The sequence below is a fragment of the Cervus elaphus genome, chromosome 18, assembly GCF_910594005.1.
Source record: "Cervus elaphus chromosome 18, mCerEla1.1, whole genome shotgun sequence".
NCBI lineage: Eukaryota > Metazoa > Chordata > Mammalia > Artiodactyla > Cervidae > Cervus > Cervus elaphus.
The window spans coordinates 111736419-111762858 of NC_057832.1; the positions used below are offsets into that span (position 1 = coordinate 111736419).

At 50.0% G+C, this 26440-nt stretch overlaps 1 protein-coding gene across 3 annotated transcripts; it reads left to right on the forward strand.

Moving 5' to 3' along the window:
• Positions 1-10246: 10246 nt before the first annotated feature.
• EPHB6 (EPH receptor B6) lies at positions 10247-26419 on the forward strand. Of its 3 annotated transcripts, XM_043873113.1 has the most exons (18): positions 10247-10519; positions 19271-19467; positions 19739-19803; positions 20066-20362; positions 20516-20819; positions 21502-21657; positions 21930-22271; positions 22380-22504; positions 22697-22859; positions 23076-23190; positions 23428-23480; positions 23751-23870; positions 23992-24239; positions 24496-24669; positions 25171-25320; positions 25537-25730; positions 25853-26008; positions 26118-26419. In XM_043873113.1, the coding sequence occupies exons 2-18, from the start codon at positions 19368-19370 to the stop codon at positions 26224-26226; spliced, it is 2871 nt and encodes a 956-aa protein (XP_043729048.1). In that variant the 5' UTR covers positions 10247-10519; positions 19271-19367; the 3' UTR covers positions 26227-26419. The 3 variants fall into 3 exon arrangements, with proteins under 3 accessions (XP_043729048.1, XP_043729046.1, XP_043729047.1); XM_043873111.1 differs by having other exon boundaries at positions 20066-20819; XM_043873112.1 differs by having other exon boundaries at positions 20066-20819; positions 24499-24669.
• The last annotated feature ends 21 nt before the right edge of the window (positions 26420-26440 follow it).

Genomic DNA, 26440 nt, shown 5'->3' on the forward strand with positions numbered 1-26440 from the left:
CATTAAATACATTCACCATGCTGTGTAACTATCACCACTATCTATATCTAAAGTTTGTTCATTTTCCCCAACAAAACTCCCTACCCATTAAGCAATAATTCTCCCTCCCTCTCTCTGAGCCCCTGGCAGCCTCTATTCTATTTTCTGTCTCTCTGAATTTGCTTTTTCTAGCTACCTCAAAAAAAAAAAAAAACTGGAGGAGAAGGGGACGACAGGATGAGATGGTTGGATGGCATCACCGACTCAGTGGCATGAGTTTGAGCAAGCTCCAGGAGATGGTGAAAGATAGGGAAGGAAGCCTGGTGTGCAGCAGTCCATGGTGTTGCAAAGAGTCAGACAGGACTGAGCAACTGAACAACAAAAAACTGTACAATATTTGTCCTTCTAATCTGGCTTATTTCACCTAGCTTAATATTTTCAAGGTCCATCCATGTAGCATACATCACAGTGTCATTCTCTTTACTGGTTGAACAATATTTCATTATATGTATATACCACGTTTTGTTTATCTGTTCGTTAGTTGATGGACACTGGAATTGTTCCAACCTTTTAGCTATTGTAAATAATGCTGCTATGAACATTGGTGTACAAATATCTATTCTAGTTCCTGCTTTCAATTTTTTGAGATATATTCTTAGAAGTGAAATTGCTGGGGCATGTGGTAGTTCTACATGTCACTTTTTATAAAACCACAAAATTGTTTGCCACAGCTGCTATATCATTTTACATTCCCTACCAGCAATATACAAGCGGTCCAATTTCTCCTCAAGCAACACTTTCTATTTTCCATTTTTAAAATTATAGCCATCTTAGGAAATATGAAGTGGTATCTCATTGTTGTTTTTATTTGCATATCCCTAATAACGAATGATAATGAATAATTTTTTTTCATGTGCTTATTGGACATTTGTATATCTTCTTTGAATAAATGTCTATACAAGTCCTTTGCCCATTTTTGAATTGGACTGTTGGGTTTTTGTCATTGAGTTTGAGGAGTCCTTTATATAATATGGGTAATAAACACATCAGATATTTAATTTGCAAATACTTTCTTCCACTCTTTACATTTACATTAAGCTCAAAGCTGAGACTTTTAACAATAAATAGGAGTTATCTAGATGACAAAAGACAGAGAGAAAAAAATCCCTTTAAGTAGAAAGATTAGTCTGAGCAACTGTAAATATTGCCTTTTTCCCCCCAAAGAATGTAGCATTGATATCTCATTTCTCTATTCCTCTTACATAGACTGCATTAAATTAATCTGATATCTAACATTTCTTTGGGGAGATATGCTGAGTTATTTACTTTACTCTGGGGTCGTCAACAGAATAATAGAGGGTAGCACTAAATCCACCCTCCACTTCATCTTGCAAACAAAGTGAGTCATAAATGTGCCACTTTGATTTTTCTTCTGGTATCCAATAGGTAGTGGTGATTCAGAAAAGCACAACTCACAAGACCAAACATTAATTCTCATAAAAACTATAGAACAAAATGATAAGGAGAAAGAACCTAATTATCTAACAATTAGTAAAGCCCACCTTGCCCATAATAGAATTAGTAATTACATCATTATGAAGAGCAGTGTTAGAAAAGGCCCTTTTAGGCAATAAAAACATTTATGGGAGGGGAGAAAGAGGAAGTTGGTGGAAGGGGACGCTAATGAGTGTTAACATGGTAAATTTCTGTAATTTACACTAGTTTTATTAAACATTTTACATGATCTGTCAAATGTCTCTACTTCATTAATCTATTTTGAATGGAATGAATGAATATAATCCAGTTAGGAAATGTACTCTATTTTCCAGTATGGAAACAATCTCATGTTTTCATTGAAAGTGATTAAAGTCTTAAGCCTCTATTTTTGTTGAATTTGAATATGACTATTCCATGATTTTTTAAAACCATCTCCCCCTTCCACTCTGCATTCTGTTGAGTTTATAATAAATAAAAAGTGAGCTCATTTCTAAGCTTTATCCTTTTTCATGATTATTGCTTTAGCTACATAAAGCCTCAGATGAAGCTTTGAAATTATTGCTTGTAAGAGCCTAATAAATTCTGCAGACAAGTCAACATCATTTGCTATTTCTCCTTGGGTTGTGAAGGTGCAGGGAGAGAAGGGTAGAGGAAGAAGAGAGGTGGACAACGAGAAGGACAGCAATGTTCCCCTTCTCTGTGCGGGCTGGGGTGGGAAAGAATCTGTGTATATTTAAATTCCGTGTTTTAAATATTTCAAAATTATTTAATTTTAACAATATTATTTTGTACTATTATGGATGGTTCCATTTCTATTTGAGAAATTAAAGGGCTGTGCATGCCTGCTAAGTCACTGCCGTCTTGTCCAACTCTTTGCGACCCTATGGACTGTAGCCCAGGCTCCTCTGTCCATGGGACTCTGCAGGCAAAAATACTGGAGTGGGTTGCCCTGCCTTACGCGAGGGGATCTTCCTGACCCAGGGATCAAACCTGGGTCTCCCACATTGCAGGCAGATTCTTTACCACTAGCGCCACCTGGGGCCAATGGCCCCCCAAATACATCTATTTATATATATAAACATTTGCAGAAATGGAAAAGACAGCAATTAATTGAAGTATATTACAAAACGTGAAAGAGACTTTTTGTTACTTACTACATGAAGAAATTTCAACAATGTACTTATTCCACTGATTTACCTTAGAGACTGTTCTAGAATATTACGCTTATTAGGATATTGTATTTGGTTTGACATCTGTCACTTTATGTTTTCTCTATTTTAATGCTTCCTTGTTATCTTTTGTATATTTTACCTTTGGAAAGATGTATTGATTTACTTGGTATCGATTTACTTTTATCTTTTATCTATGGTTTGTAAGATTAACATTCTATTTTAAACGTAATCTTACATGATTATCTTAAAATATTAAAATTCTTTTTACCTAATTATATCGACAATAATTGACCTCCTTTGATGATGTTAAGGAAGTGAAGACTGATGACATGCCCATTTTTGCTATTTCCCTTTCATACTTTGGATTATGCTAATCTGGACTTTAAAAATGTCATTTCAGAAAATTTCCTTTTTATATTTACATTGACTATTTTACTTTTGTTCCCATAATTACTCTCGATTGCCTAATGTTCCTCTTCTTATTGCTTAGTGATTTGCAAGTTTGTACTTTGTTTTGTATCTTATTTATCCTACAATTTTAGTTTCAATGATTATAACCACTTTTTCCTCAATCACAGTTTCCCTAATGAAGAATGCAATTGCTTATTCATCTCTTAATTGTTCAGAGTACATTTGCTGTATGTCTTGCAGACTTGAGTAGTAAATGTTCCAAGAATTTCCAGATTCGAGAACTGACCTCATTTGCCTCTTGAAAACAATAGCTCCTTAGCTGGTGATATAATACTTGAGTCTATATTCAATAAAGTATGAAGTTGCAGGTAACAAAAGTCACAATTATAGGTGTTTATTTTATTTTGTGTAATAAGTAGTGTCTGTGGTTGGTGACTTTGGCTCAGCTGCCAATGTGGATGCTGTAGCTACAGCCATCACATCTGTGGTACCAGAATAAAAGTCCCCAATGCTATCCACATCCTAACCCTTGGCAACAGGGAATCAAGGTTGCTAATTCCTGACTGGAGATAGAATTATCTGGGTGGATCCAATATAATCAGTGATTATAAGTGGAAGAGGGAGACAGTAGAGAGTCAATGAGAACACAGCCCAACACAGCCCACAGCTGTAAAGATAGAGAAGGATATGAGTTAAGGAATGCAGGCGTATCTAGAAATGGCACTAGAAAAGGCAAGGAAACAGCACCTCCAAAAGGAGCACAAACCTGCCTACATCTTGATTTTTTTTTTTTACTTTTTTAAACCTAACTAGACCTATTTCAGACTTCTGACCTCCAGAACTATAAAATAATACCTTTGTGTTGCTTTCAGTCACTAAGTTTTTTTCTTTTTGCGTTGGGGAGTTTGTGTGTGTGTGTGTGTGTGTGTGTATGGCATTTGGTAGGAAACCAGGCCAGTGTCCAAGGGGTGATTTCAAAGCAAGACAGAGGGGAAAGGGCCACATCAACCAGATCTGTGTCTTTTTATCAGAAATCCAAAGGCTTCCTCAAAAGTTCCCGCAGTTCCTTTTCATGAAGCAGAATCGGTTTGGGAATCTGCTCCTAACTGTAAGAAAGACTAGGAGGGCAATTACTGAAGATTTTCAGCCTCTACATTTCAGGTAGCTAAGGAGAAGAGTTGGGAATGGCTTTTTAGAAGATGATCAATTGTGTTTTATCCTTTTCTTCTGCACGCTCTGAAGGTATTATTCTACAACTATCGACCTTCTCATTAATCAATGCCCCAGAAAAGAAATATGAACGTATCTTGACTTTGACTCTTGTTAAAAATGAATTCTGTGTGTATAAATTTTTAAGGTACTCACTGGAAAACTTTTACCAGAATATATTTTGGTATTGACTTCTACCCATCAGTTTTGCTTAAAAGATGGCAAAATCTCTTTCAGTCTCATGACTCTCTGAAGTTAATTCAACTCTGTCATAAATACTCGTTAAGAACTTAGCATGTGCCAGATACTAAAATAAATTTTGTTAAATTTGTCTTTTTCTTTCTCTTGTGTTTTTGATCTGTCTTCTCATTCTGGTATTATTGTTACTTTAAGGGTAGAATTCCCTTTTGTATTTTTCAGACATTTTACCTCCTCTGTTATTTAAAAGAGAACTATGTCTCACATGGAATGTCTTCCTAGGTTCATGTTATATTTCACTAGTTTGTTTTCTGGAGTTTTAAGTCACTTTTTTTTTTCTTTCTACATGACTGAGATGTTATTTCAGCTATTGTGCCTTTCTTTTTTTTTTTTTCACACTCCCTTTTCATCCCAACCTTTAAAAATAGGTTCTGTATCTGCTTTTAACTCACTAAGAATATAAAGTGAAAACTTTTTCTTTAAACTCTTACATCATTACTCCTTTTTCACTTTGCCTCAGATTTTTAAAATATCTCAAGTTTTGTTGTTTACTTGTTCTTAACACTGACTTGCTCCCGTTGTTACTGGTGCTTAAAGGTCTGGTGGGATGACTCCAGAATTCTGTGCGTATGGAGAGAGAAAGAAAGTGAAAGTAGCTCAGTTGTGTCCGACTCTTTGAGACCCTGTGGACCGCATAGACCCTGGAATTTTCCAGGCCAGAATACTGGAGATGGTAGCCTATCCTTTCTCCAGCAGATCTTCCTGATTCAGGAATCGAACCAGGGTATCCTGCATTGCAGGTGGATTCTTTACCAACTGAGCGACCAGGGAAGCCCATGTACAGAGAGAGAGCTATGGTCTAAGACAAGGGAACATCCTGAGAACCAGGAAATGCCCTGAGAACATCCAGAGCTACAGGCAGGACCTGCAGAAACACAGGTCACCCTTCCTATCTGGGGGGATGAGGATGTTTTCAGAAAACACAATCTAGGACCAGAGTTAGAGGACAAGACTGCATGTGGTTGGAAGAGCAGACAGTGGGACCATCTGCTCCACATTGCTGACCACTGCATCTTATCTGGATCCAAAGGGAGAAGAACGCAGCCCAAGCAAGGGAATGGAGGGAGTGGTGTGGTGCACTTGTGAACCCTGTCCTGCACATGGGGACTGCCTAATTCTTATTAAAATCAGAGATGCTTTCAACTGCAACTCTTATCTTTTTTGGTCACATCACTCGGTATATGTGATGTGGGATCTTAGTTTCCTAAGCAGGGATCGAACCCATGCCTCCTGCAGTGGAAGCACAGAGATCTAACCATTGGATATCCAGAGAAATCCTTTATCTTGTTGTGTACATGAGTAACTGCAGAGGATATTTCTTTTGAGATGGTGTCATATTTATTTGAGCAAGAAGAGGAGCCTAGCAAATCATCTTTGAACATTAAAAGTATGCATCAAAGATGATGCTTTAGAAGGATGGGGCTTCAAGAATCTCTTATGGAAAGCTGTCCTCTTTGTAGATTACAGGAAAAGTAGGTAATTGTGATCATATCAGCTCACTTGTGATGGAGACTGCTGGCTGCTGGTCTAACATGCTTCCCCTCCTCCTCTCTCACTAACAGATCTTTAATTTTATTTGGTACATGTGCATTCCCTGGCCAATAATACGCAAGGAGAAGTCACTGGGTGGAATGCCCAGAAAGGATCTTTAAAGGGTCTTAACTCAGCTGAAACTATGCCCTTTATTCTGTGCCCATCTTCTGTTTCTTGACTGAAACTGACAGACATAACTGGAACTGAGGCTAAGGGGCCAATAACCTGAGAACAAGTGCGTGTGTGTCGTCCAGTTGCTCAGTCAAGTCCGACTCCTTGTGACCCCATAGTCTGTAGCCTGCCAGGCTCCTCTATTCATGGGATTTTCCAGGCAAGAATACTGGAATGGGTTGCCATTTCCTCCTTCAGAGGATCTTCCCGACCTAGGGATTGAACTTGCATCTCCTGCCTGTGTCTCCTGCATTGGTAGGCAGATTCTTTAACCACTTGAGCCACCTGGAAGTCCCCTAAAGATGGAGGAGCAGAAAGCTAAGTCTCGTTGACCTGGGGCTGCCATAGTACCCCTGGATTCCTCGCTTTGTCTAAAGCACAGCTATACAACTTCCCCTGACATGCAGCTGACAACAATCTCTAACCGATCACCCATCCTATCAGGAAAGAAGAGCCTTTCTCTTTTTTCTGTGCACTAACACCTCCGAATGTCTTTTTATTATTTTTCAGTTAAAGTGATGTCAAAGTGTAAGACTCTGATGGGTAAACTTTGAAGATCACTCACATCCAATGAGCATTCAGGTTACCAATCACCATTGGTGTACAAATCAGTTCAAACTAGATTTGTCTTTCAAACAAACCAGTCCTGCAGGTTTACTCTAGAAGTTTCTAAACATAAAAAAGAAAAAACAAGGTATAAATTGAATTTTTGACATTTTTATTGGACAAAATGCTTGGAGACCAGACTCCAGCTTTTGGGAAGACCGCCCCTAGAGGCCCCGAGAAGGCGATGGCACCCCACTCCAGTACTCTTGCCTGGAAAATCCCATGGACGGAGGAGCCTGCAAAGAGTCGGACACGACTGAGCGACATCACTTTCACTTTTCACTTTCATGCAATGGAGAAGGAAATGGCAACCCACTCCAGTGTTCTTGCCTGGAGAGTCCCAGAGACAGAGGAACCTAGTAAGCTGCCATCTATGGGGTCGCACAGAGTCAGACATGACTGACGCGACTTAGCAGCAGCAGCCCCTAGAGGCCACAGGGCCTGAAGTCCAGGATGAGCCAGAGACCCTATGAGCTTGTGCGTCTGGAGCAATGTAACACCTGTCTTGGATAAGAGGTCCAGGGGCTCAGCAAATTCCTTTATTGCTTTTCACGAGAATTATTATCACTGAAATTACTTATAAAGCTCTTTGTTTATAATAACATCAGCTTACATTAGCCATTCTGAAGGGAAATATAAAAGGAGAAAATTGCACATCCCCGGGGAGTGGTAGGTGTTGGAGAAAAACCCAAGGAGGCAAAAACAGGAAAACACACACACACACACAACAAACAAGCAGAACCGACCAAAAAGCCATCTCAAACCACCTGGAGGCTTCTACTCAGGACCTTCTTTTGGCTCCAAATTTACATTGTAGAGGGGCTTCCCAGATAGAAAGTGAAGTCACTCAGTCGTGTCGGACTCTTTGTGACCCCATGGACTGTAGCCCACCAGGCTTCTCCATCCATGGAATTTTCTAGGCAGGAGTACTGGAGTGGGTTGCCATTTTCTTTTCCAGTTGGTAAAGAAGCCACCTGCAGTGCAGGAGACCCCGGTTCGATTCCTGGGTTGGGAAGATCCCCTGGAGAAGGGAAAGGCTCCCCACTCCAGTATTCTGGCTTGGAGAATTCCATGGACTATATAGTCCATGGGGTCGCAGAGTCGGACATGACTGAGCGACTTTCACCTCACTTACATTGTAGGTGATTGTGTCCCAAGATAATGAATTCTGTGAGCCACAGACTTTACTAGGTCATGCCCTTCTGGATGGAGCAAATTTAAATACTATTATTTTTTATTCACTTATTCTAAAACACTTCTAAGCACCTAATGTGTGCCAGGCAAGGCACTGAATATATTTTAGAAAAGATTTATGTCCAACTTTAAGAATTTATTACTTTTCTTTTTAATAGCTGCAGGTGGCAGCACCACTTAACCATACATTGTATGCCATCCACCTGCTTTTAAAATTCAGTTTGATAACACATAGGAGATTATGATACAGGGCCAATTGTCATCACAGAATTAAACCTCTTTGCCTCCAGGGTACAATGAAGCTTTCTTTGAAGTCTGAATGCCTCTCAAGCTTTATTAACAAAAGAAAAATAACTAATTACATAAGCCTCAAATAACAAAAACTTAATTTCACATTACAGGCAACTAACAGGCAGTATAAACAATGAGCTATGTCAGACAATAAAAAGGAATAGAATAGAGAGATTTTTGCTATAATTTTAATACATGATGGATTGCAAATCACTACTGAAATTTCTGGGCTTTTAAAAGTTACTTCTATGTTTTGGTTTGATTGATACTTTTATTTTTAACATAATTTAATCACTGCCTTTTTTTTTTTAAGTTTCCAAGATACCCATAACCGTCTGACAATCAAATTATTACTGTATCTAGGATCATGAGTTATGTAATATTGCACATCATGTGAAAGTAAGTTTCTTCACAAAAGTCTCTCAAGGCCTTGGAGAGAACTGATTTGGAAACGAAGGCCACAGAGTTTCAGAGCAAAGAGAAGAAACAGATAAACTGACCAGTGTAAGGGGACTTACTGTTTGGATGTTCAAACGCAGAATCCCTCAACGGCATTAGGCTTGTTCATTGGCTATGCCATTGATACTGCCAATGAACAAGCCCCTTGCCCAGGAAACACTTGTTCAGCCGCCCTTATCTTTCTCTCTCTCTCAGCCATTCACCCAATTCATTAAAGCCTGTTTCTCCCAGGTGCGTGCTGAAGAGTTTCATTGTTCTGCCTATGGTACTTGTTGGCTCACAGACCTCTTTCACAATTTTCCTGCGTTTCTGAAGGCTCCTTGAGTACCAGTTCTGACCAGCCCATTTGCAGCTAGTGCTTTAATAAAGGGGTCTTGAATAAACGGGGGAGACAGGGTAATGCGAAGAGTTGGGGCGGGGGAGGCCAGACTCCCCCCGATGCTTGCGTTCTTTGAAAGAGCCAGCAGGGGGTAGCAACACCTCGGCTCTGCCGTGTGAGGACCGGAACAATGGGCGCCCCCCACCCAACCCCATCCCGGGTTTGAGAGGCGGCGACGGGTGGGCACGAACATTGTTTCCTCACGGTGCCCCCCTCGGTTCCTCAACGTTTCCAGGCACCCGCAGCGAGGACCTCCCGCCGCCTCTCACTGCGTGGGGAGGCTCTCTCCAGGGAGCGGACCAGGGAGGAGGCGCCCAGAGGTGCAGCGACTTGCCCCGGCCGTGTAAGCGCCTGGCAGTGACCTCAGGACCTCCCCTTCCAGACCCAGGCTTCCCTGCCCTGGGGGGAGGATGGAGGGAGGGGGAGTGGGGTCAGAAGCCCCAACGCCGAGCAAGATCCGGGGTCACCGGCGCCCAGAAGAAGGCTCAATCAGAGGCACTGTCAACCCTGCCTGCCGATCCAGCGCTCCCCACCCCGCGCCCGCCCCCGCACCCTCCAGATTCAGTTTGTCTTTCCCTCCACCCACTTTCTTCTCTTTTTCTCAGCTCACGCCCACCTTAATTCAAATCTGAGTGGGAACTAAAACAGTGGGTTCAGTTCCTAGAGTTGAAGCAGAAAAGCAGGGGAGGCGAGGGGGCGCGGGGGCCCCTGCCCTGGGTTCCAACCGCGTTGCTCTCCGGCTGCCGGAGCCCGCACGCCAGCCCCGGGGTCTTAGCACCCAGCTCCCGGCCGCCTGCCCCAGGCCCGGCCGGTTTTCATCCTCCGCGCCCACGTCCACCGGCCGGGCGCACAGGCGGGCCCCGGGCGAGCCCCGCGCCGCCACCCCGCTCTCCCCCGCGCGCCCGGGACGTGCACTCGCTGCCGAGGCCCGGGAGGGCGGGCTGGGCGCCCCGGAAGAGGGGAGAGGGAAGGCGGCCGGAGGGGCCGCAGAGGGGCGGGCCGGGCTGGGAGGGACGCGGAGGGGGCGGGCCGGGCTGCGCTCGCTCCAGCCGCCGCTCGGGCGCAGAGCAGCGGGCGGCGAGCCCCGCGACCCAGCGCGGCGACGACGAGCGCGACGCGGGCCCCGCACCATCCCCGGCGCCCCGCCTCCGGAGCAGCCCCTGCCGCCGGCCGCCGCCCCCCTGGCCGCCTCGCAGCCCTGAGACCCTCGGCGCCGTGTGGACCCTGGCCGCCGAGAGGGGTGGGGGTCCCCGCGCCCGAGCGGAGACCCGGAAGGCGCCGGGCGAGCGCCCAGAGCCGCGGCTCCAGTGCGGGGCCTCGGGGAGGGCGCAGATCTGCGGAGCCTGCGGCCGGCGCGAAGGTGAGCCTGGGGGTCGCAGGCGGCGTTGGGGGGCGGGGGCCGGCGTGCCGGGGGACAGGGATGCAGAAGTCGAGGGCCCCTCCTGACAGGGCCTCTGCAGATCCCGGGGTCCTCCTGGGGGAGCGCTGAGTATCCCCCACCCCACGCGAGAGCGAGGTTTGTGATGGGTGCGTAACTGGCCCACCTGGCTCCCACCCCCACCCCCCAGCCGTAGTGACACCCCCATAACCCTGCTGCTGCTGTCCCCCACTGTGTTTCCGGAGACAGTTGGATGGTTCTGACATCGGGGGTCCTGAGCTAGGGGTCCCGGAGGAGGCGGCTCCCAGCCTTCTGAAGAGGCTTGCCCACCCCTCTGACTCCGATGGCATCTCTCCAATCCCAGTGGAGCTGGGAGGAGCGAGGAGGTTGAATGCGCACCTGCCCCCAGCTCCCCGCAGCCTATCCTGCCCCCACCCCCACCCCCCTCACCACCCAGGAGCCCTGGAGTGGAGGGAAGGCTGGGTTCCTGCTCCCCAGTTCTGAACCCCAACTTGCAACCAAAGTCACTGCTCACTGCTCCGTGGACTCCACCCCCTCGCTTTACCTCTGGGTGCGTGGCCCTGCCTGCCCAGCACCCGCACCCACCAATCTTGGCTGTCTGGCACCCTCTCTCCTCCCATCCCTGGGGGAGCTGGCAGGGGCCCAGCCTAGCTAATGTTGTAATGTCCCTGGCAGTGCCCAGGGAGAGAAGCGGCTGGGCCTGTTGCCAATCAGTTAACCCCGGGCCCTGCGCCCGCCTGGGCAACTTGACTCAGGCGCTAGAAAGGGGAGATGCTGGTTCGGTGGGAAAGGAGCCGTGGGGACGTGGGCAGTGCAGGGAAACTGCCCAAGTCATGGGAGCTGGGGTGCTCAGATTTGCCAGGTGCTGTTCAGAAGGGCGGCTGGGCTTATTCAGGGCAGTGCACATTTTTGGTGCAGGAAGATCAGATGAGGGCTCCTATGTACCCACCCAGTGGCCTGGGGAAGAGGACTCCTTCAGAGTCTATTAGTTCACACGGGCACAAGAAGATGGCCAGCACCGGCCGCTCTCATCAGAGCGCAGGGGAGCAACAGGCAGTGATGGGCTGAGTGTGGGAAGGGCAGGACCACCCCTCCTTCGAGCAGCATCAGCTGCCCTCCCAGCTGATCACTGTCTCCAGATCTTGGCCCTGGGCCGTGGGCCCTGGCACACTCCTGGCCCTGGGCCAAGAGCACACTCCCCACTAGGTGGAAATGGGATGCTGAGGTCTGGGGGGGCTTTGAGCCTGAGGTTTCTCTTTCTCCGCACTCCCCTTTTACCTTCCTCTCCTAGTCCAGGTGTTTCCACAGAAGCAGCTTCTGGGACAGGACACAGTTGAGACCCTGACTAGGGGCGGAGCAGGGACAGACCCGGGGTGAGAGGGTAGGGCTCACGGGTGTCTACCACCGGCAGGAGGACCACTTGGGATCCGCAGGGATGTGCCTGCTGTCACACAGACACACACACAGACAGACACACACACACATACACACCCAGCACGTACTCTCCTGCTCCACACTTGGGATCTGCAGGGATGTGCCTGCTGACACACACACTCACACCCAGCACATACTCCTGCTCCACACCCATCTCACCTCATATACACTCCATTACACACTCTCACACTTGCGCTCACAGGCACTGGTCCTGGCACTCATGGGCTTTCTTCCACCATCTTCCACTTACTCATCTCTCCTGCCTATGTACCAATGGCCCCAACACCCTCCTTCATGTCCTTTTCCCGGGGCCATACGTGTCCCCCACCCCACCCCACATGGTACAAGCCCAAGCCGCTCATTCTAAGTGGCTGTCTGGCTAGACCCAGACACTGCCTGCATCTTAAAACCTCCCCCAGCTCCACAGCCAGCCAGGGAGTGGGAGGCACATTTCTTTGCATCTACGTGCTCTGGGGGACATTCTCTGGGGCTGCAGGCCTCCGGGGACCCAGCACTGTCCTCTGCTAGGTAATCCATGCATCGGCTTCTCCGGCCCCGGGCAGCAGGGCCTAGAGGCACCGGAGGAAAGCCACCTCCTCACTGTGGGCTCTAGATGTCTCCTTAAAGGCCACCGGGATCCTTTTCAAGGCGGGTGGCCGGAGCTCGGAGAGACAGCTACAGAGCCCATATCCAAGGTAGAGATTTAAGGGCAGAGGCTGCAGCAGTAAGCTGAGCAAGGATTATACTGGAATTTCCTGGGCGTTTAACAGCTGCAGAACAGGACAGAGGACAGGGCCCGTGGTGCTGACCCCTCCCACGCCGGCCCTGCAGCTAACAGGTGTGCGGACCAGCTCAGCAACCGCAGCAGACACACCAGCCACTTAAAACCATTGGCCTCTTTGCCCTCCTGACCTCGTCTCACCCTGCTGGCAGGCAGGCTGCTCTGCCTTCCTGGGTTCACTGTTCCATGATGCCCCCTGTGTGTTCTGAGCCTCTCTTTCTCTTTGAAGTTGCAGGCCTTGACATCACTGAGACATCGATGATGTCATCAGTGCTTGACATCATTGACAAACATGGCATTATCATGGGACAATTTCAATTTCTTGGGAGAGAAGCTTAAAGGGATAAAAGTTATTTTGCTTTTATTGTTGACATTCTTTCACTCATTTGTTCCCAGATCCTACTGCCTCTCTAGATCTGCTTTTACCAAATATCTGAAAATTTCTAGATATTTTGCAACCTGAATGGCAAAGTGGGGAGATAAATTGTAAAGATGTTATACTAATCGAGGTTTTATAAATATTTTCCTTTTTTGTTTAGATTTTAACTGTGAGATTTTGCTTTAATTATAGAAATAAGATATGCTCATTGTAACAAGAAAAACAATTCAAGTATGTATAAGAGACAGTTCATAAGAGCCCCCCAGCCTCCATCCTCTTTTTCTACCTCCTACAGTAACCAGTTTTAATGGCCCGATATATCTTTTGCCATACCTTCCTCCAAGCTCACTGGGCTTATATACTTAATTTTTACAAATTTGCTTTATGAATCCAGGTGCATAAATTATATTTAAGTCAGCTTGGATCATTCATAAATTTTTACATTTAGCATTTTAATGTGAGCACAGTTAACTTTTTAAATTCTTACAGGTTTACTCATGTATTTTTAAATCTTTCATTTTTATAGAAAACAACTTGTAAGCTATGATTTATAAGCTAAGACTCTACACATCTTTAATCTTTGCCAGTTTGTGAAAACAAAATACAATCCCGATGTTATGAAACTGCCATCTTTTTTGTAAACTAAAAAAATGTAGCAAGCTTGTGGCTGTAGTGTTCCTACTGTATCCAAAAGATATAAAATGGTATAACCAGAAAAGGAGCTGAGACCAAAAAAAAAAAAAAGATTTGATCATGGGATGCAATTTTTATCATAAGAAACTTTGTCTAATCAGTCTCATTTTCTGAGCTATCATTTTACATCCACATTTCTGCTGCTCCTGGTGTTTTTATTTTTAAAGCCAGTACACATCTGAAATGTGAATGTTTTCCTTATGGAGATAAGTCTTCTGCTTTTTCAGAGGTTAGAGGATTTCTAAACCCTGACTGATTCCTCTCCTGAGCTGGAGAAGACAGAGAAATCTCAAACAGGTTGAAGGGAAGAGAATGAGGGGCCTGACCTTACGGGGGCCTGTCTCCCTCTGTGTGGCAGCCCGGATGTGATCGGCTGCTCCCAAGGCACCCTCCTGGACCAAATGCTGAAAGATGTCCTAGTCCTCAGCCATTGAAGTCACCTTTGAACATCAAGTTCTAAGTCCTGCCCGTTTTGTATTCCAGGCATGTGATGGAGCTGCATGTTCTTGTCACTTACATTTCTGCCTTTGAATCTTGTTTCAAAAGAATCTGCAGTGGCAGGAATTAGTTGACAGCAGTTTCTCCATATCTTGATAATGTTACCTCTATCCTTATTTTTATCCTTTCCATAGAGATACACTTAGTTTTTTTATACATTAAAAAATAAAAGACTTGGATTTATCTGGTTGGTTGGATACATTAGAGTCAACCTAACTTCCGAGTCTCACTCAGCAACAGTTTTTTTCTGAAGAAACTTATTTATAACCATCTGTCTTCTGGATCCGAATCTAAAAGAGGTCCTCATCAAACAGCAAAAGTACACTTCTGGGTACTTGAAAGTACTCAACCATTTCTTTTTAATGAATACCTTTGTTCTTTGTAACATTTCAAAAAATTACTTGCGGCAATCTACATGTGATGTCCCCACTTCATTGTTTTTTTTCCTGATTCCTCTTGACATTAGAAACTGAGTGGCTTTAGCTTGTTTTATAATTGCTTCTGTTCTTTTCTGGATCTTCTGGAGAGAGGCCAGCTTCATGTTGTCATCTAGATGCATACTAAAGCTATGCAGACACCCTCGTGTAGCCACAAGCAGTGTTATTGTGTTGTGGGTCATCAAAGCAAATGCTTGGCCATTCATCTTCTGGGATGTTCCATACTTCACAGCTGATGTGATTGGCAGTGTGCATCTTTTTCTCTCCTGTTTCACTGTCTCTCCAAAAATTCCCTGGGACATATCCAAAGTGTTCATTATTCCTTCTCCATGATGATTTGTCTAGTTATAAGTTTAAGAAGACACAGTCTTACAGTTTCTTCTTTGTACAGATTCCAGATTCCATCCATGTTCTGACTGAAAGAGGCTATTTTAAAGAATATCTGCTGGCCGAATGGCATAATAGCCTTCACTGTTTAAAGACGTCTTGCTGGCATTTTCAGTTCTTGATAACAGCCTTCCTAAAGATTCTGTGACAGAGAGTGAGACAGAATCTGGTCTGCTCTAGTGTATGAAGCATGTCTTCAAATTAAGCCATTAAGATTGGGGGTGGGGGTGTGTACCCGCAACATGAACTACTTTAGGACATTTCTTAAGCAGCCATTGTATTTTTTCAATTCTTTTTTTTGTGTGCAAAATTGCCATTTATTAGTTTTATATTTGGATTTATGTAAGAGGACTGAAATGCAGAAAGTATCAACATTTAAACAGTCATTGTTGATGGGACTATGCTTTTTACTTTACCATCTCCTGGTTCTTCTTTGAAACGTTAATATAATCTGTGAATGATTTTTGTAGCATTTGGGACAGTATTTGCAAAGAACTTCTGCTTCTTAGTAATAATCTGCTATATGAAAATGCTTCTTCCCACCCTCCCCCCCAGCTTTAAGAAAGTGAAGTCACTCAGTCGTGTCTGACTCTTTGCGACCCCATGGACTGTAGCCCACCAGGCTCCTTCATCCATGGAATCTTCTAGGCAAGAGTACTGGAGTGGGTTGCCATTTCCTTCTCCAGGGGATCTTTCCGACCCAGGGATCGAACCCAGGTCTCCTGCACTGCAGGCAGACGCTTTACCATCTGAGCCATACTGAGATACAATTGACATATAATATTGTGTAAGTTCAAGGTATACAAGGTGGAAATTTCCAGATGCTCCTTACTTGTCTCCATATGCCATAAACTGAACTCTTTATTTCTCATATGGTATTCTAGAGGCCTGAAAGGTAAATTTTAGTGGCCACTTGGCAGACATCCACTCATGTCAGGCCATGCAGATGCACAAATGGTGTCTTTTCATGAAAACCACCTGGAGATAATGCTGAAGGCTTCAGCCTACAGCATAGCCAGCATTAACTGAAAAAAAGGACTGGTAGGAATCAAATCATGATTTTCACATTTGTCAAAGTAAAATGTCATTTAATAGTTTGGTCTTAGCTTCATTGTGAAATGTGTAATTTTTTAGTTCCAACTTCCAATTGGCTTTTATTTTTACTTTCAATCTTTTGAGTCTTTTGAGCAATGTGCCTCTTGTTTTCTTCTCAATAGAAATCAATGGCCTCTAGTTCTCTTGTCCATGCAACTCACAGGCTTTTGAGACTCAGTCGCAAGGAGAGAGATAGCTCGCCTTAGACCAACTGACCTTAGACCAACGAGCAAAGAAAGGTCTGAGCCTGTTTTCCTTCACCGTGACCCTGGAGGCAGCCACGGCTCTTGGTCCTGTGTTTTGAGCTGCAGTGTTGTGCTTCTAAAGGCTGGAGACTGTTTTATATAAAAACATAGCTTATCACATAGTCCTGAGAAACCATTTTGAGGGCATGAACACTAGTTTAATTCATTTTACTAAATAGTTATTATTTTTAGATAGTCATAGGGCTTCCCCGGTGGCTCAGATGGTAAAGAATCTCTGTGCAATGCAGGAGACCCGGGTTCGATCTCTGGGTCAGGGAAGATGCCGTGGAGAAGGGAATGGCAACCTACTCCAGCATTCTTGCCTGGAGAATTCCATGGGCAGAGGAGCCTGGCGGACTATAGTCCACAGGGTCGCAAAGAGTCAGACTCTACTGAGAAACTAACACTTCTACTTTTCACTAAACAATTATTATTTACAGATTTAAAATTTTGATGATTTCACTGAAAAATAATATACATGCAAGATTTTAATCATTAATAGTTTTATCTTAATCAATTTATTTATGGCCATTTCCTTTGGCATGTGTGATCTTAGTTCCCCCACCAGGGATCAAACCCACACCCCCTGCATTGGGAACAAGGAATCTTAACCACTGGACTGCCAGGGAAGTCCTAAGATTTTCAACTGAAAAAAACTAAAGGTTTATATAGCAACTTCCCATTAGCTATCTGTTTTACATATGGTAATATATATGCTTCAGTGCTCCTCTCTCAATTCCCCCCACCCTCTCCTCACCCCGCTATGTCCAAAGTCTGTTCTCTATGTTTGCATCTCTATTCCTGCCCAGCAAATAGGTTCATCAGTACCATCTTTGGACATGGTACTCTGTGACAAGCTAGAGGGGTGGGATGGGGCGGTTTCTAGAGGGAGAGTACATGTGTATACTTATGGCTGATTCATTCAGGCAGAAATCAACACAATATTGTAAAGGAATTATCCTCCAATTAAAAATAAATTTCTAAAAACTTAAGAAGGACAAGAAAAAAAGAAATAAAGAGGATATGAGAGTAAATGTTTCTTGCATTATTCCTCATGCTTTCCCTCTCCCTTTCTTCCCAGATTTTGTCTACCTTTCTTTAAGATCCTTACATACATGTATGTATGCTAAGTCACTTCAGTCTTGTCCAACTCTTTGTGACCCCAAGGACCATAGCCCACTCAGCTCCTCTGTCCATTTGATTCTGTAGGCAAGAATACTGGAGTGGGTTGCCGTGCCCTCCTCCAGGGGATCTTCCCAACCCAGGGACTGAATCTGCATCTCTTTTGTCTCCTGTATTAGCAGACAGGTTCTTTACCACTAGTGCCACCTGGGAAACCCCTTTACAAACCTATGTATTATATATTTAAGTTACCAGTCAGGAGGATACTGTATATGACTCTGCAATGGACTGTGTACTTTCACTTGGACATTATTTCCATATTAATACATAAACACTAGCCCTTATTCCTTTTGAAGGCTGTGCCATAATTTTTTAGTCATCTTTCTATTGATGAACAGTTACTTTGGCGTATTTTCCCTTACCAATGATGATGCAATAAATATTCTCATTCAAACATCTGTGCAAAGGGATCCAGCTATAGATACCTGAAGGACAAATTCTTAGACATGAAGCTGCTAGGTAGACATCACCAATGGTCCTTCTAAGAGGATACACCAACTCGAACCCATAAGAGCATACACCAACTCGAACCCACAGTGAATACAAGAGAGCCTATTTCTCATACCTTCTCCAACTCAGGCATTGTTAATTTCACAAACCAGATGACATGCCTCCCTTTCATTGTGAGTAAGCTAGGGAGCATCTTTATATATATATAAGGGCATACATTTATTTTTCTGTAAGCCAGAGAAAAAATGTACCGCTTGTAGAGAGAGGACCTACATAGCTCCGTCCCTTCTCTATCCTGGCTGCTTTAACAGGCAGAATCTTTCTGCCTTTGTTCATTTTCGTGTCTGCTCTCGCACCCTCCCTCCCTTCATACCCCACAGCTCTCCTTCTGCAGTCCCTCTCGCTTCGCTGCCTCTCTGAAATGTCCTAGAATGTCCAAGTCTGATGGGGGCTGGGAGGTGTTGGGGAGAGGGGACCGCATGTCCCCCCAGGGAAGGAGTAGCTTGTAACTCCCCTGCTTTTAATGAGAAGCATCTTCTGACTTTCTATACAGGGTGGCCTTAGGAGGAAGGGAGGAGAATAAATGAAGAGAAAGAACTTGAATAGCTCCTTCCAGAAGAAAAGGGATACAACTGGCTCAGAGCTACCCTGTGCTCTGAGTTGTTTTGTTGACTAGCTCAGTCATGTCCAACTCTTTCACGACCCCGTGGACTGTAGCCCGCCAGGCTCCTCTGTCCATGGAGATTTCCCAAGCAAGAATACTGGCCTGGGTTGCCATTTCCTTCTCCGGGGGATCTTGCTGACCCAGGAATCAAACCCGCATCTCCTGCCTTGCAGGCAGATTCTTTATCACGGTGCCACCTGGATCAGGGAGGGCCATGAGCAACAGATGCTCAGAGATGGGTCACCTGCACAGTGTAGGAGGTAGGCCGACTGGGCACGTGGTCCCCCAAGATGGTGGACTCAGCACAGGTTGGGAGAGATTCGGCTTCCTGCCGGCCCCACCCGTGGTTGGTGCTGGGGCACTTTGAGAGCTTCAGGGGGAGACCCAGGGCCAGGTTTTGGAGGCTGTACCAACTGTGAAGCAATGCAGTTACTTCTCACTGGTCTCTTCTGTTCCTTTGTATCTAGAAGCAGGCTTGGCTGCAGACTCCAGCCTTGCAAAGCAGCAGCCCCACCTGGGAGCAGGGTGGAGGCAGGGCCATGGTGGGAGCCCTGAAGATGCCTCATGGCTGCTGAGGGGGCTGCCCCGTCAGGGAGCAGAGTGGCGGGCATGGTCGGCAGCCTGTGGGTTCTAGCGCTGGTGTCCTCGGTCCTGGCTCTGGAAGGTAAGCGGAGAGGGGAGATGGAAGAAGCCCCACCTGCCAGTAGAGACCCAGCACATGTGGGAAGTGGGAAAGATGCAGAAAAGAGGGAGACATCAAGAGAGGAAAAGGAACGGGGAAGGTTCCAGAGAAGGGCTCCGAAGAGACAGTGGAGCTCCTATTGGTCAGTTACATGAATCTGGGAGGAAAATTCTCTTTCCGGTGGGTCTGGGGTGGTATTAGCCCTGCCGGCTGCAGGCCTGGCCACTGCGTGTCCCTTCTTGTCTCTGGGCAGAGGTGTTGCTGGACACCAGTGGAGAGACATCTGAGATTGGCTGGCTCACCTACCCACCAGGTGGGGTGAGTATCACTCTTGCATTCTGAGCCTGCCGCCCCACCCCTGCCCCTGCCCCAATCAGGAGCTCGGTGATTGCAAGGAGGAAACCCTCAGTGGAGATGGCTGGGCTAAGAGGTCTGCCCGTCAGAGGAACAGGACTTGCGGGCATCCTCAGCGGCTTTGCATGTGGTTAATTCTAAGATGGGCTGGAAGGGATATGCCCCGCCTCCCTGCCCCATACGGACCCAGAAGCCGCTAACTGAGCTTCTGTGGTCCTCCCTGCAGTGGGACGAAGTGAGCGTTCTGGACGACCAGCGACGCCTGACTCGGACCTTCGAGGCATGCCACGTGGCCGGGGCTGCTCCAGGCCCGGGGCAGGACAACTGGCTGCAGACACACTTTGTGGAGCGGCGAGGCGCCCAGCGGGCGCACATCCGACTGCACTTCTCCGTGCGGGCCTGCTCCAGCCTGGGCGTGGCCGGGGGCACCTGCCGGGAGACCTTCACGCTTTACTACCGCCAGGCTGAGGAGCCCGACGGCCCCGACAGCATCTCCTCCTGGCACCTCAAACGCTGGACCAAGGTGGACACGATTGCGGCGGATGAGAGTTTTCCCGCCTCCTCGGCCTGGGCGGTGGGCCCCCAGCGGACAGGGCAGCGGGCGGGGCTGCAGCTGAATGTCAAGGAGCGGAGCTTCGGGCCCTTGACCCAGCGCGGCTTCTACGTGGCCTTCCAGGACACCGGGGCCTGCCTGGCTCTCGTGGCGGTCAAGCTCTTCTCCTACGCCTGCCCCTCAGTGCTTCGCGCCTTCGCTTCCTTTCCCGAGACGCAGGCCAGCGGGGCCGGGGGAGCCTCCCTGGTGGCGGCCGTGGGCACCTGTGTGGCGCACGCAGAGCCGGAGGAGGATGGAGCGGGGGGCCAGGCAGCGGGCAGCGCCCCCAGGCTGCACTGCAACGGGGAGGGCAAGTGGATGGTTGCCGTCGGGGGCTGCCGCTGCCAGCCGGGGCACCAGCCTGCGCGGGGAGACAAGGCCTGCCAAGGTGAGACCCCGGCTCCCCGCCCCCCTCGCTTCCTTGCACTTGAGATTACTCCTGAACGGGTCCACACTTCATTTTGTCCCCCGCCTCCAAAGGTCAGCAATAAGCTGTTTTAGGAAAAGAGCCTTGTTTTCTCCGGATTTATTTCCTAAAGCAACCAGGCTTGCTTTCATCCACTCATCTGAAACTTCTGGAACCTTCTGGAGAATTCCACAGCCCTTTGCTGGGGCTCCCAGGGCTACAGGCCTGTGAAGGGATGGAGATAAAAGGCTGTCGTGGGATGGGGCCCCTTGTCTGCATTTGCTGTCTAGCTGGGGATGGATCATCCCACAGCCAGGATCATCCTGGGAGGCGTTGGGTACAACTGAACAGGGTATTTCTGCTGTGAGTGCAGGCTGCAGGCAGCCTCTGCAGAGGGAGGTTGTGCCTCGAGCGCCTGGCCTGCCGCAGCCCCCCACCACACAGGACTTTCTCCATCAGTGGAGATGTAATTCCGCCCCCAACAAAATGGCAGAAGTAGTGTCAGGGTCTGCCCGAAGGAGGCGGAGAGGGAAGAGACGGGTGAGGAGGAGAGGCAGATCTTGGGAGGAACGCAGGCCTGGGGGAATGGCTGTGCTGGTGTTGGGGTGGGGGGAGCTCAGGATGGCAGAGTGGACCTGAGGCTGCTCCCCCCTCTGCCCCTCAGCCTGCCCTCGGGGGTCCTACAAAGCCTTGGCTGGGAATGCCCCCTGCTCACCATGCCCTGCCCGCAGCCACGCCCCAGATCCTGCGGCCCCTGTGTGCCCCTGCCTGGAAGGCTTCTTCCGGGCCAGTTCAGACCCCCCAGAAGCCCCCTGCACTGGTGAGTCCCCCACCCACCGCAGGGATGGAGTCGGGAGGCAGTGGGGCCAGGAGAGGGTGAGGCTGAGGGCACACGGGGTGGCTGGGTGGCATCTGCAGTGACTGTTTCCTCCTCTGTCCTTGCTTTCCTTGCCTGCCACGTTCCCCTGACTGCTCTGCTCCCGGCCCACCTGCTTCCTCCCTCCACTGTCTCCTTCTTCCTTCACCCATCACCCCACCCCACAACTCCCTACTCCCTGGCCCTTGTCCCCCCCATGTGCGTGGTCTCCCCAGGCCCCCCGTCAGCCCCCCAGGAGCTGTGGTTCGAGGTGCAGGGCTCCACCCTCATGCTGCACTGGCGCCTGCCTCGGGAACTGGGGGGCCGCGGAGACCTACTTTTCAACGTCGTGTGCAAGGAGTGCGGAGGGCCCGGGGGCCAGGGCCCTTGTCGCCGCTGTAGGGATGAGGTGCATTTCGACCCCCGCCAGAGGGGCCTGACTGAGAGCCGTGTGCTCGTCGGGGGGCTGCGGCCACACGTACCCTACATCCTGGAGGTGCAGGCTGTCAATGGGGTGTCAGAGCTCAGCCCCGACCCTCCCCAGGCTGCAGCCATCAATGTAAGCACCAGCCACGCAGGTGAGCCTCGGCCGCCCCTAAGCTTCCAGTCTCCTCCTTAGAACCCCCCCGTGCCCCACTCCTGCTCTCCAGCCCCTGGAAACCCCACTAACATCACCCCCACGCCAGTTCCCTCCGCAGTCCCTGCCATGCACCAGGTGAGTCGCGCCTCCAACAGCATCACCGTGTCCTGGCCGCAGCCTGACCAGACCAACGGGAACATCCTGGACTATCAGCTCCGCTACTATGACCAGGTAGGGAGCAGAGGGCGGCCCTGGTGGGGCTGGTGGGAGGTTCCAGGGGCCCCACAGTGGGGCGAGAGGTGGGGGGACCAGAGGGGTGCCTCAGGGCCCTGTAGCCGGGGAGTGAGGAATGTGGGAGGGGAGGCAGGGGGGATCGGGACCCCACAGCCGGCAGGGAGTGAGTGGCTGTCACCCACCCCCCAGGCAGAAGATGAATCCCACTCCTTCACCCTGACCAGCGAGACCAACACAGCCACCGTGACCAAGTTAAGCCCCGGCCACATCTATGGCTTCCAGGTGCGGGCGCGGACAGCCGCGGGCCATGGCCCCTACGGGGGCAAGGTCTACTTCCAGACGCTGCCTCAAGGTGAGGGGAGGCCTGGGTGGGGTGGGGGCGGCCTGAAGGGATGGTGAGGAGGGGCCCGGGGACCATCCAGACCTTGCACCTTCACCCCGACCTTCCAGACCAAGAGAGTGTCTCCCCTTGATCTTCGGTTCCATGTGGGGAGGGGGTGTGTGAGGGAAGGATGCTCCGGCCTGCGAGATCTTACTCACCTGTGCCCCTGCACGGCTGGTTCTCCAGGTGAGCTGTCCGCTCAGCTTCCTGAGAGGCTCTCCTTGGTGGTTGGGTCCATCCTGGGGGCGCTGGCCTTCCTTCTGCTGGCGGCCATCACCGTGCTGGCTCTAGTCTTCCAGAGGTGAGCCCCTCCCCGCCACGGCCGGGTACCACCCCCCTCCACACAGCCCCAAGTCCTGACAGACCCAGAGTCCCCCAGGGAAGCCCCCACCAGCGCCCTCTACCCCCAGCAGCCCGCAGCCCCTGGGTCTGGCTGGCTGCCGCCCGGGAGCCCCGGCAGGACCTTGGCTTCCGCGGGGTGGACTGGGGAGGGGACAGGCGGGAATGTGCCTGCAGGACTGTGGTTCTGGTCCCCCAGGAAGCGGCGTGGAACCGGCTACATGGAGCAACTGCAGCAATACAGCAGCCCAGGTCGGGGGGTGGGGCTGGGAAGTGGGGGGCGGGGGGACTGGAATCAGAACAGCCTGAGAAGGAAGGATGAAGACCCCAGAGGTGGGGCAGGAGGGGGTGGAGGAATGGGGCAGTGAGTCTGGGGCAGCTGAGTACTGTCCAGGGGTACCCCTAGGCGGGGCCCGGCCCCCAGGGTTGCGGGCAGCTCCTTGGCACCGTCTTTGGGAGTGAGAGAGCAAGCCTGGGGTGTGTGGGCATGTGCCCTCGTCATGGACACCCCCATGCCTGCAGGGCTCGGGGTAAAGTACTACATCGACCCCTCCACCTACGAGGACCCCTGCCAGGCCATCCGAGAATTCGCCCGGGAGGTTGACCCCACGTACATCAAGATTGAGGAGGTCATTGGGGCAGGTACTGTGCGGGGGCAGAGGAGGGCATGGAAGGGGTTTCCAGGAGGGTCCCTTCTGAACAGGGTAGGACACCTCGAGTCCCTCCTGTGGACCCCGCCCCCAGCCTACACCTGTTCCCCCAGGCTCCTTCGGGGAGGTGCGCCGGGGCCGCTTGCAGCCCCGGGGCCGGCGGGAGCAGGCCGTGGCCATCCGGGCCCTGTGGACCGGAGGCGCCGAGAGTTTGCAGATGGCCTTTCTCGGGCAGGCCGCCATGCTGGGCCAGTTTCAGCACCCTAACATCCTGCGGCTGGAGGGCGTGGTCACCAGGAGCCGGCCCTTCATGGTGCTGACGGAACTCATGGAGCTGGGCCCCCTGGACAGCTTCCTGAGGGTCAGTCAGGCTGGTGGTGAGGCGGTGCTGGTGGGGGGAGGCATGGGCTGGGAAAGTGGGCAGTTCTCAGCTGTTCGAGACTCACAGCCCCATCCCTCTGCTCCCTCCTGCTGCTGCCTCTGGGGTCTTCAGCCTTCATTTTCAGGCCGTTCTGATTCCATATAGCCCTTGCCCTTGGGTGCCAGTGTGTCTGTGTGCTGAGTCCAGATTCCTGCCCCCGCTTTTGCTGACCTGTCCCCCCTCCACCGGCCCCCAGCAGCGGGAGGGCCAGTTCAGCAGCCTGCAGCTGGTGGCCATGCAGCGGGGCGTGGCCGCTGCCATGCAGTACCTGTCCAGCTTCGCCTTCGTGCACCGCGCGCTCTCCGCCCACAGCGTGCTGGTTAACAGCCACCTGGTTTGCAAAGTGGCTCGTCTCGGCCACAGCCCTCAGGTGAGAGCGAAGCCTTGGGGGCCCGGCCTCCCTCGGGGGGGCGGGGTTGCTGGAGGCCAAGCTGGGACCAGGGGCGGTGGATGCCTCAGGTGGCATACCTTAGAGTCTGAAGAGGCGGAGCTCACCCGTGTGATGGAGCAAACCCCAGGCGAGGGGGCACAGCGGGACATCAGGGATGGACTAAGGACACTGAGGAAGGAAGGGGAGTCCTCCTAGAGCCACCCCTTGCCCTTCCCTAATGCTGACCAGTGTCAGAGCCCCTGGGTGCAAATCCACACACCACCCTCAAGCTCTGTGACTTTGCACAAGTTTGTACTTCTCTACGTCTCAGCCTCTGTACCTGCAAAATGGAGATAATGCCGTCGCTAATACAGGGTCATTATGGAATTAAACGAGATGCTTGCTGTGAAACACTTGATACACATCTGAGCACGTAGTAGTTGATCAGTAACTAGGACCATGGCTCTGATTATTGCTATTACTTTCAACCCCACCCCTCAGGGCCCAAGTTGTATGCTTCGCTGGGCGGCCCCAGAGGTCATCGCACACGGGAAACATACAACATCTAGTGATGTCTGGAGCTTTGGGATAGTGATGTGGGAAGTGATGAGTTATGGAGAGCGGCCCTACTGGGACATGAGTGACCAGGAGGTGAGCTCATGACCTGGAACCCCTGTCCGTCCAACCCACCAGCCTCACAGACTCAAACATTCTAAGCCGTCCATCCCGGAATACATTCACATTCTAAGATCTCACGGGTCTCATTTTCCATGTTTAAGTTCCTTTCCAACCTCATGCTTACCTAACGATACCTTCCTTTCCACTAGCAATAGCCTCTAAGCACCATCTTCTTCCTCTCGTCCCCAGGTGCTCAATGCAATAGAGCAGGAATTCCGGCTGCCCCCACCTCCAGGCTGTCCTCCTGGACTGCACCTGCTTATGCTGGACACTTGGCAGAAGGATCGTACCCAGCGACCTCACTTTGACCAGCTGGTGGCCGCATTTGACAAGATGATCCGCAAGCCAGACACTCTGCAGGCTGGCGGGAGCCCCGGGGACAGGTCTGGAGCTTTGGCATTAGAGCCCGGGAGAGCCGGGGAGGGTTGATGCAGACCCATAAAGGAAACTGAGGGGAGGGGACAAGGACGAAGAGGAGACTGACCTGCCTGCCCCTCCCTCCCAGACCCTCCCAGGCCCTGCTGAATCCCGTGGCCCTGGACTTTCCGTCTCTGGACTCCCCGCAGGCCTGGCTCTCGGCCATCGGCCTGGAGTGCTACCGGGACAACTTTTCCCAGTCTGGCCTCTGCACCTTCGGTGACGTGGCCCAGCTCAGCCTGGAGTAAGCCGGAGGGGTCGGGGAGGGGAGCCTCGGCCCAGGGCCAGGGGTGGGGCCCGGGGTCTCAAAGACACGGGCCCCGAATTTTTTTCCCTTCCGTCCCCCTCCCTAGAGACCTGCCCGCCCTGGGGGTCACCCTGGCTGGCCACCAGAAGAAGCTGTTACACCACATTCAGCTCCTGCAGCAGCACTTGAGGCCGCCGGGCCCCGTGGAGGTCTGAGGTCTGGGCGGGAAGCTACGACGTGAGGATGCCTGTAACCAAGTCCTGGATGAGGGTCCCAGGGGGGCCAAGGGAGATATGAACCCGGCTCCACGCCTGCCAGCCACACACTAAACCCAACCCTTGGGACACCTCCCTCCCTGGTCCTCCCCTGCCTTCCCCACATTAAAGGGAAAGAAGGGATTTTGCACGTCGGAGTAGTGGTGAGGCCCTG

Excerpts from the sequence above, each read along its gene's own strand:
- EPHB6 (XM_043873111.1), top strand. The coding sequence starts at position 19,368 with ATGGCTGCTGAGGGGGCTGCCCCGTCAGGGAGCAGAGTGGCGGGCATG. Across the intron at positions 22,272-22,379 it reads TGTAAGCACCAGCCACGCAG|TTCCCTCCGCAGTCCCTGCC; the intron begins GTGAGCCTCGGC and ends CCCCCACGCCAG. Across the intron at positions 23,191-23,427 it reads CTGGCTCTAGTCTTCCAGAG|GAAGCGGCGTGGAACCGGCT; the intron begins GTGAGCCCCTCC and ends CTGGTCCCCCAG.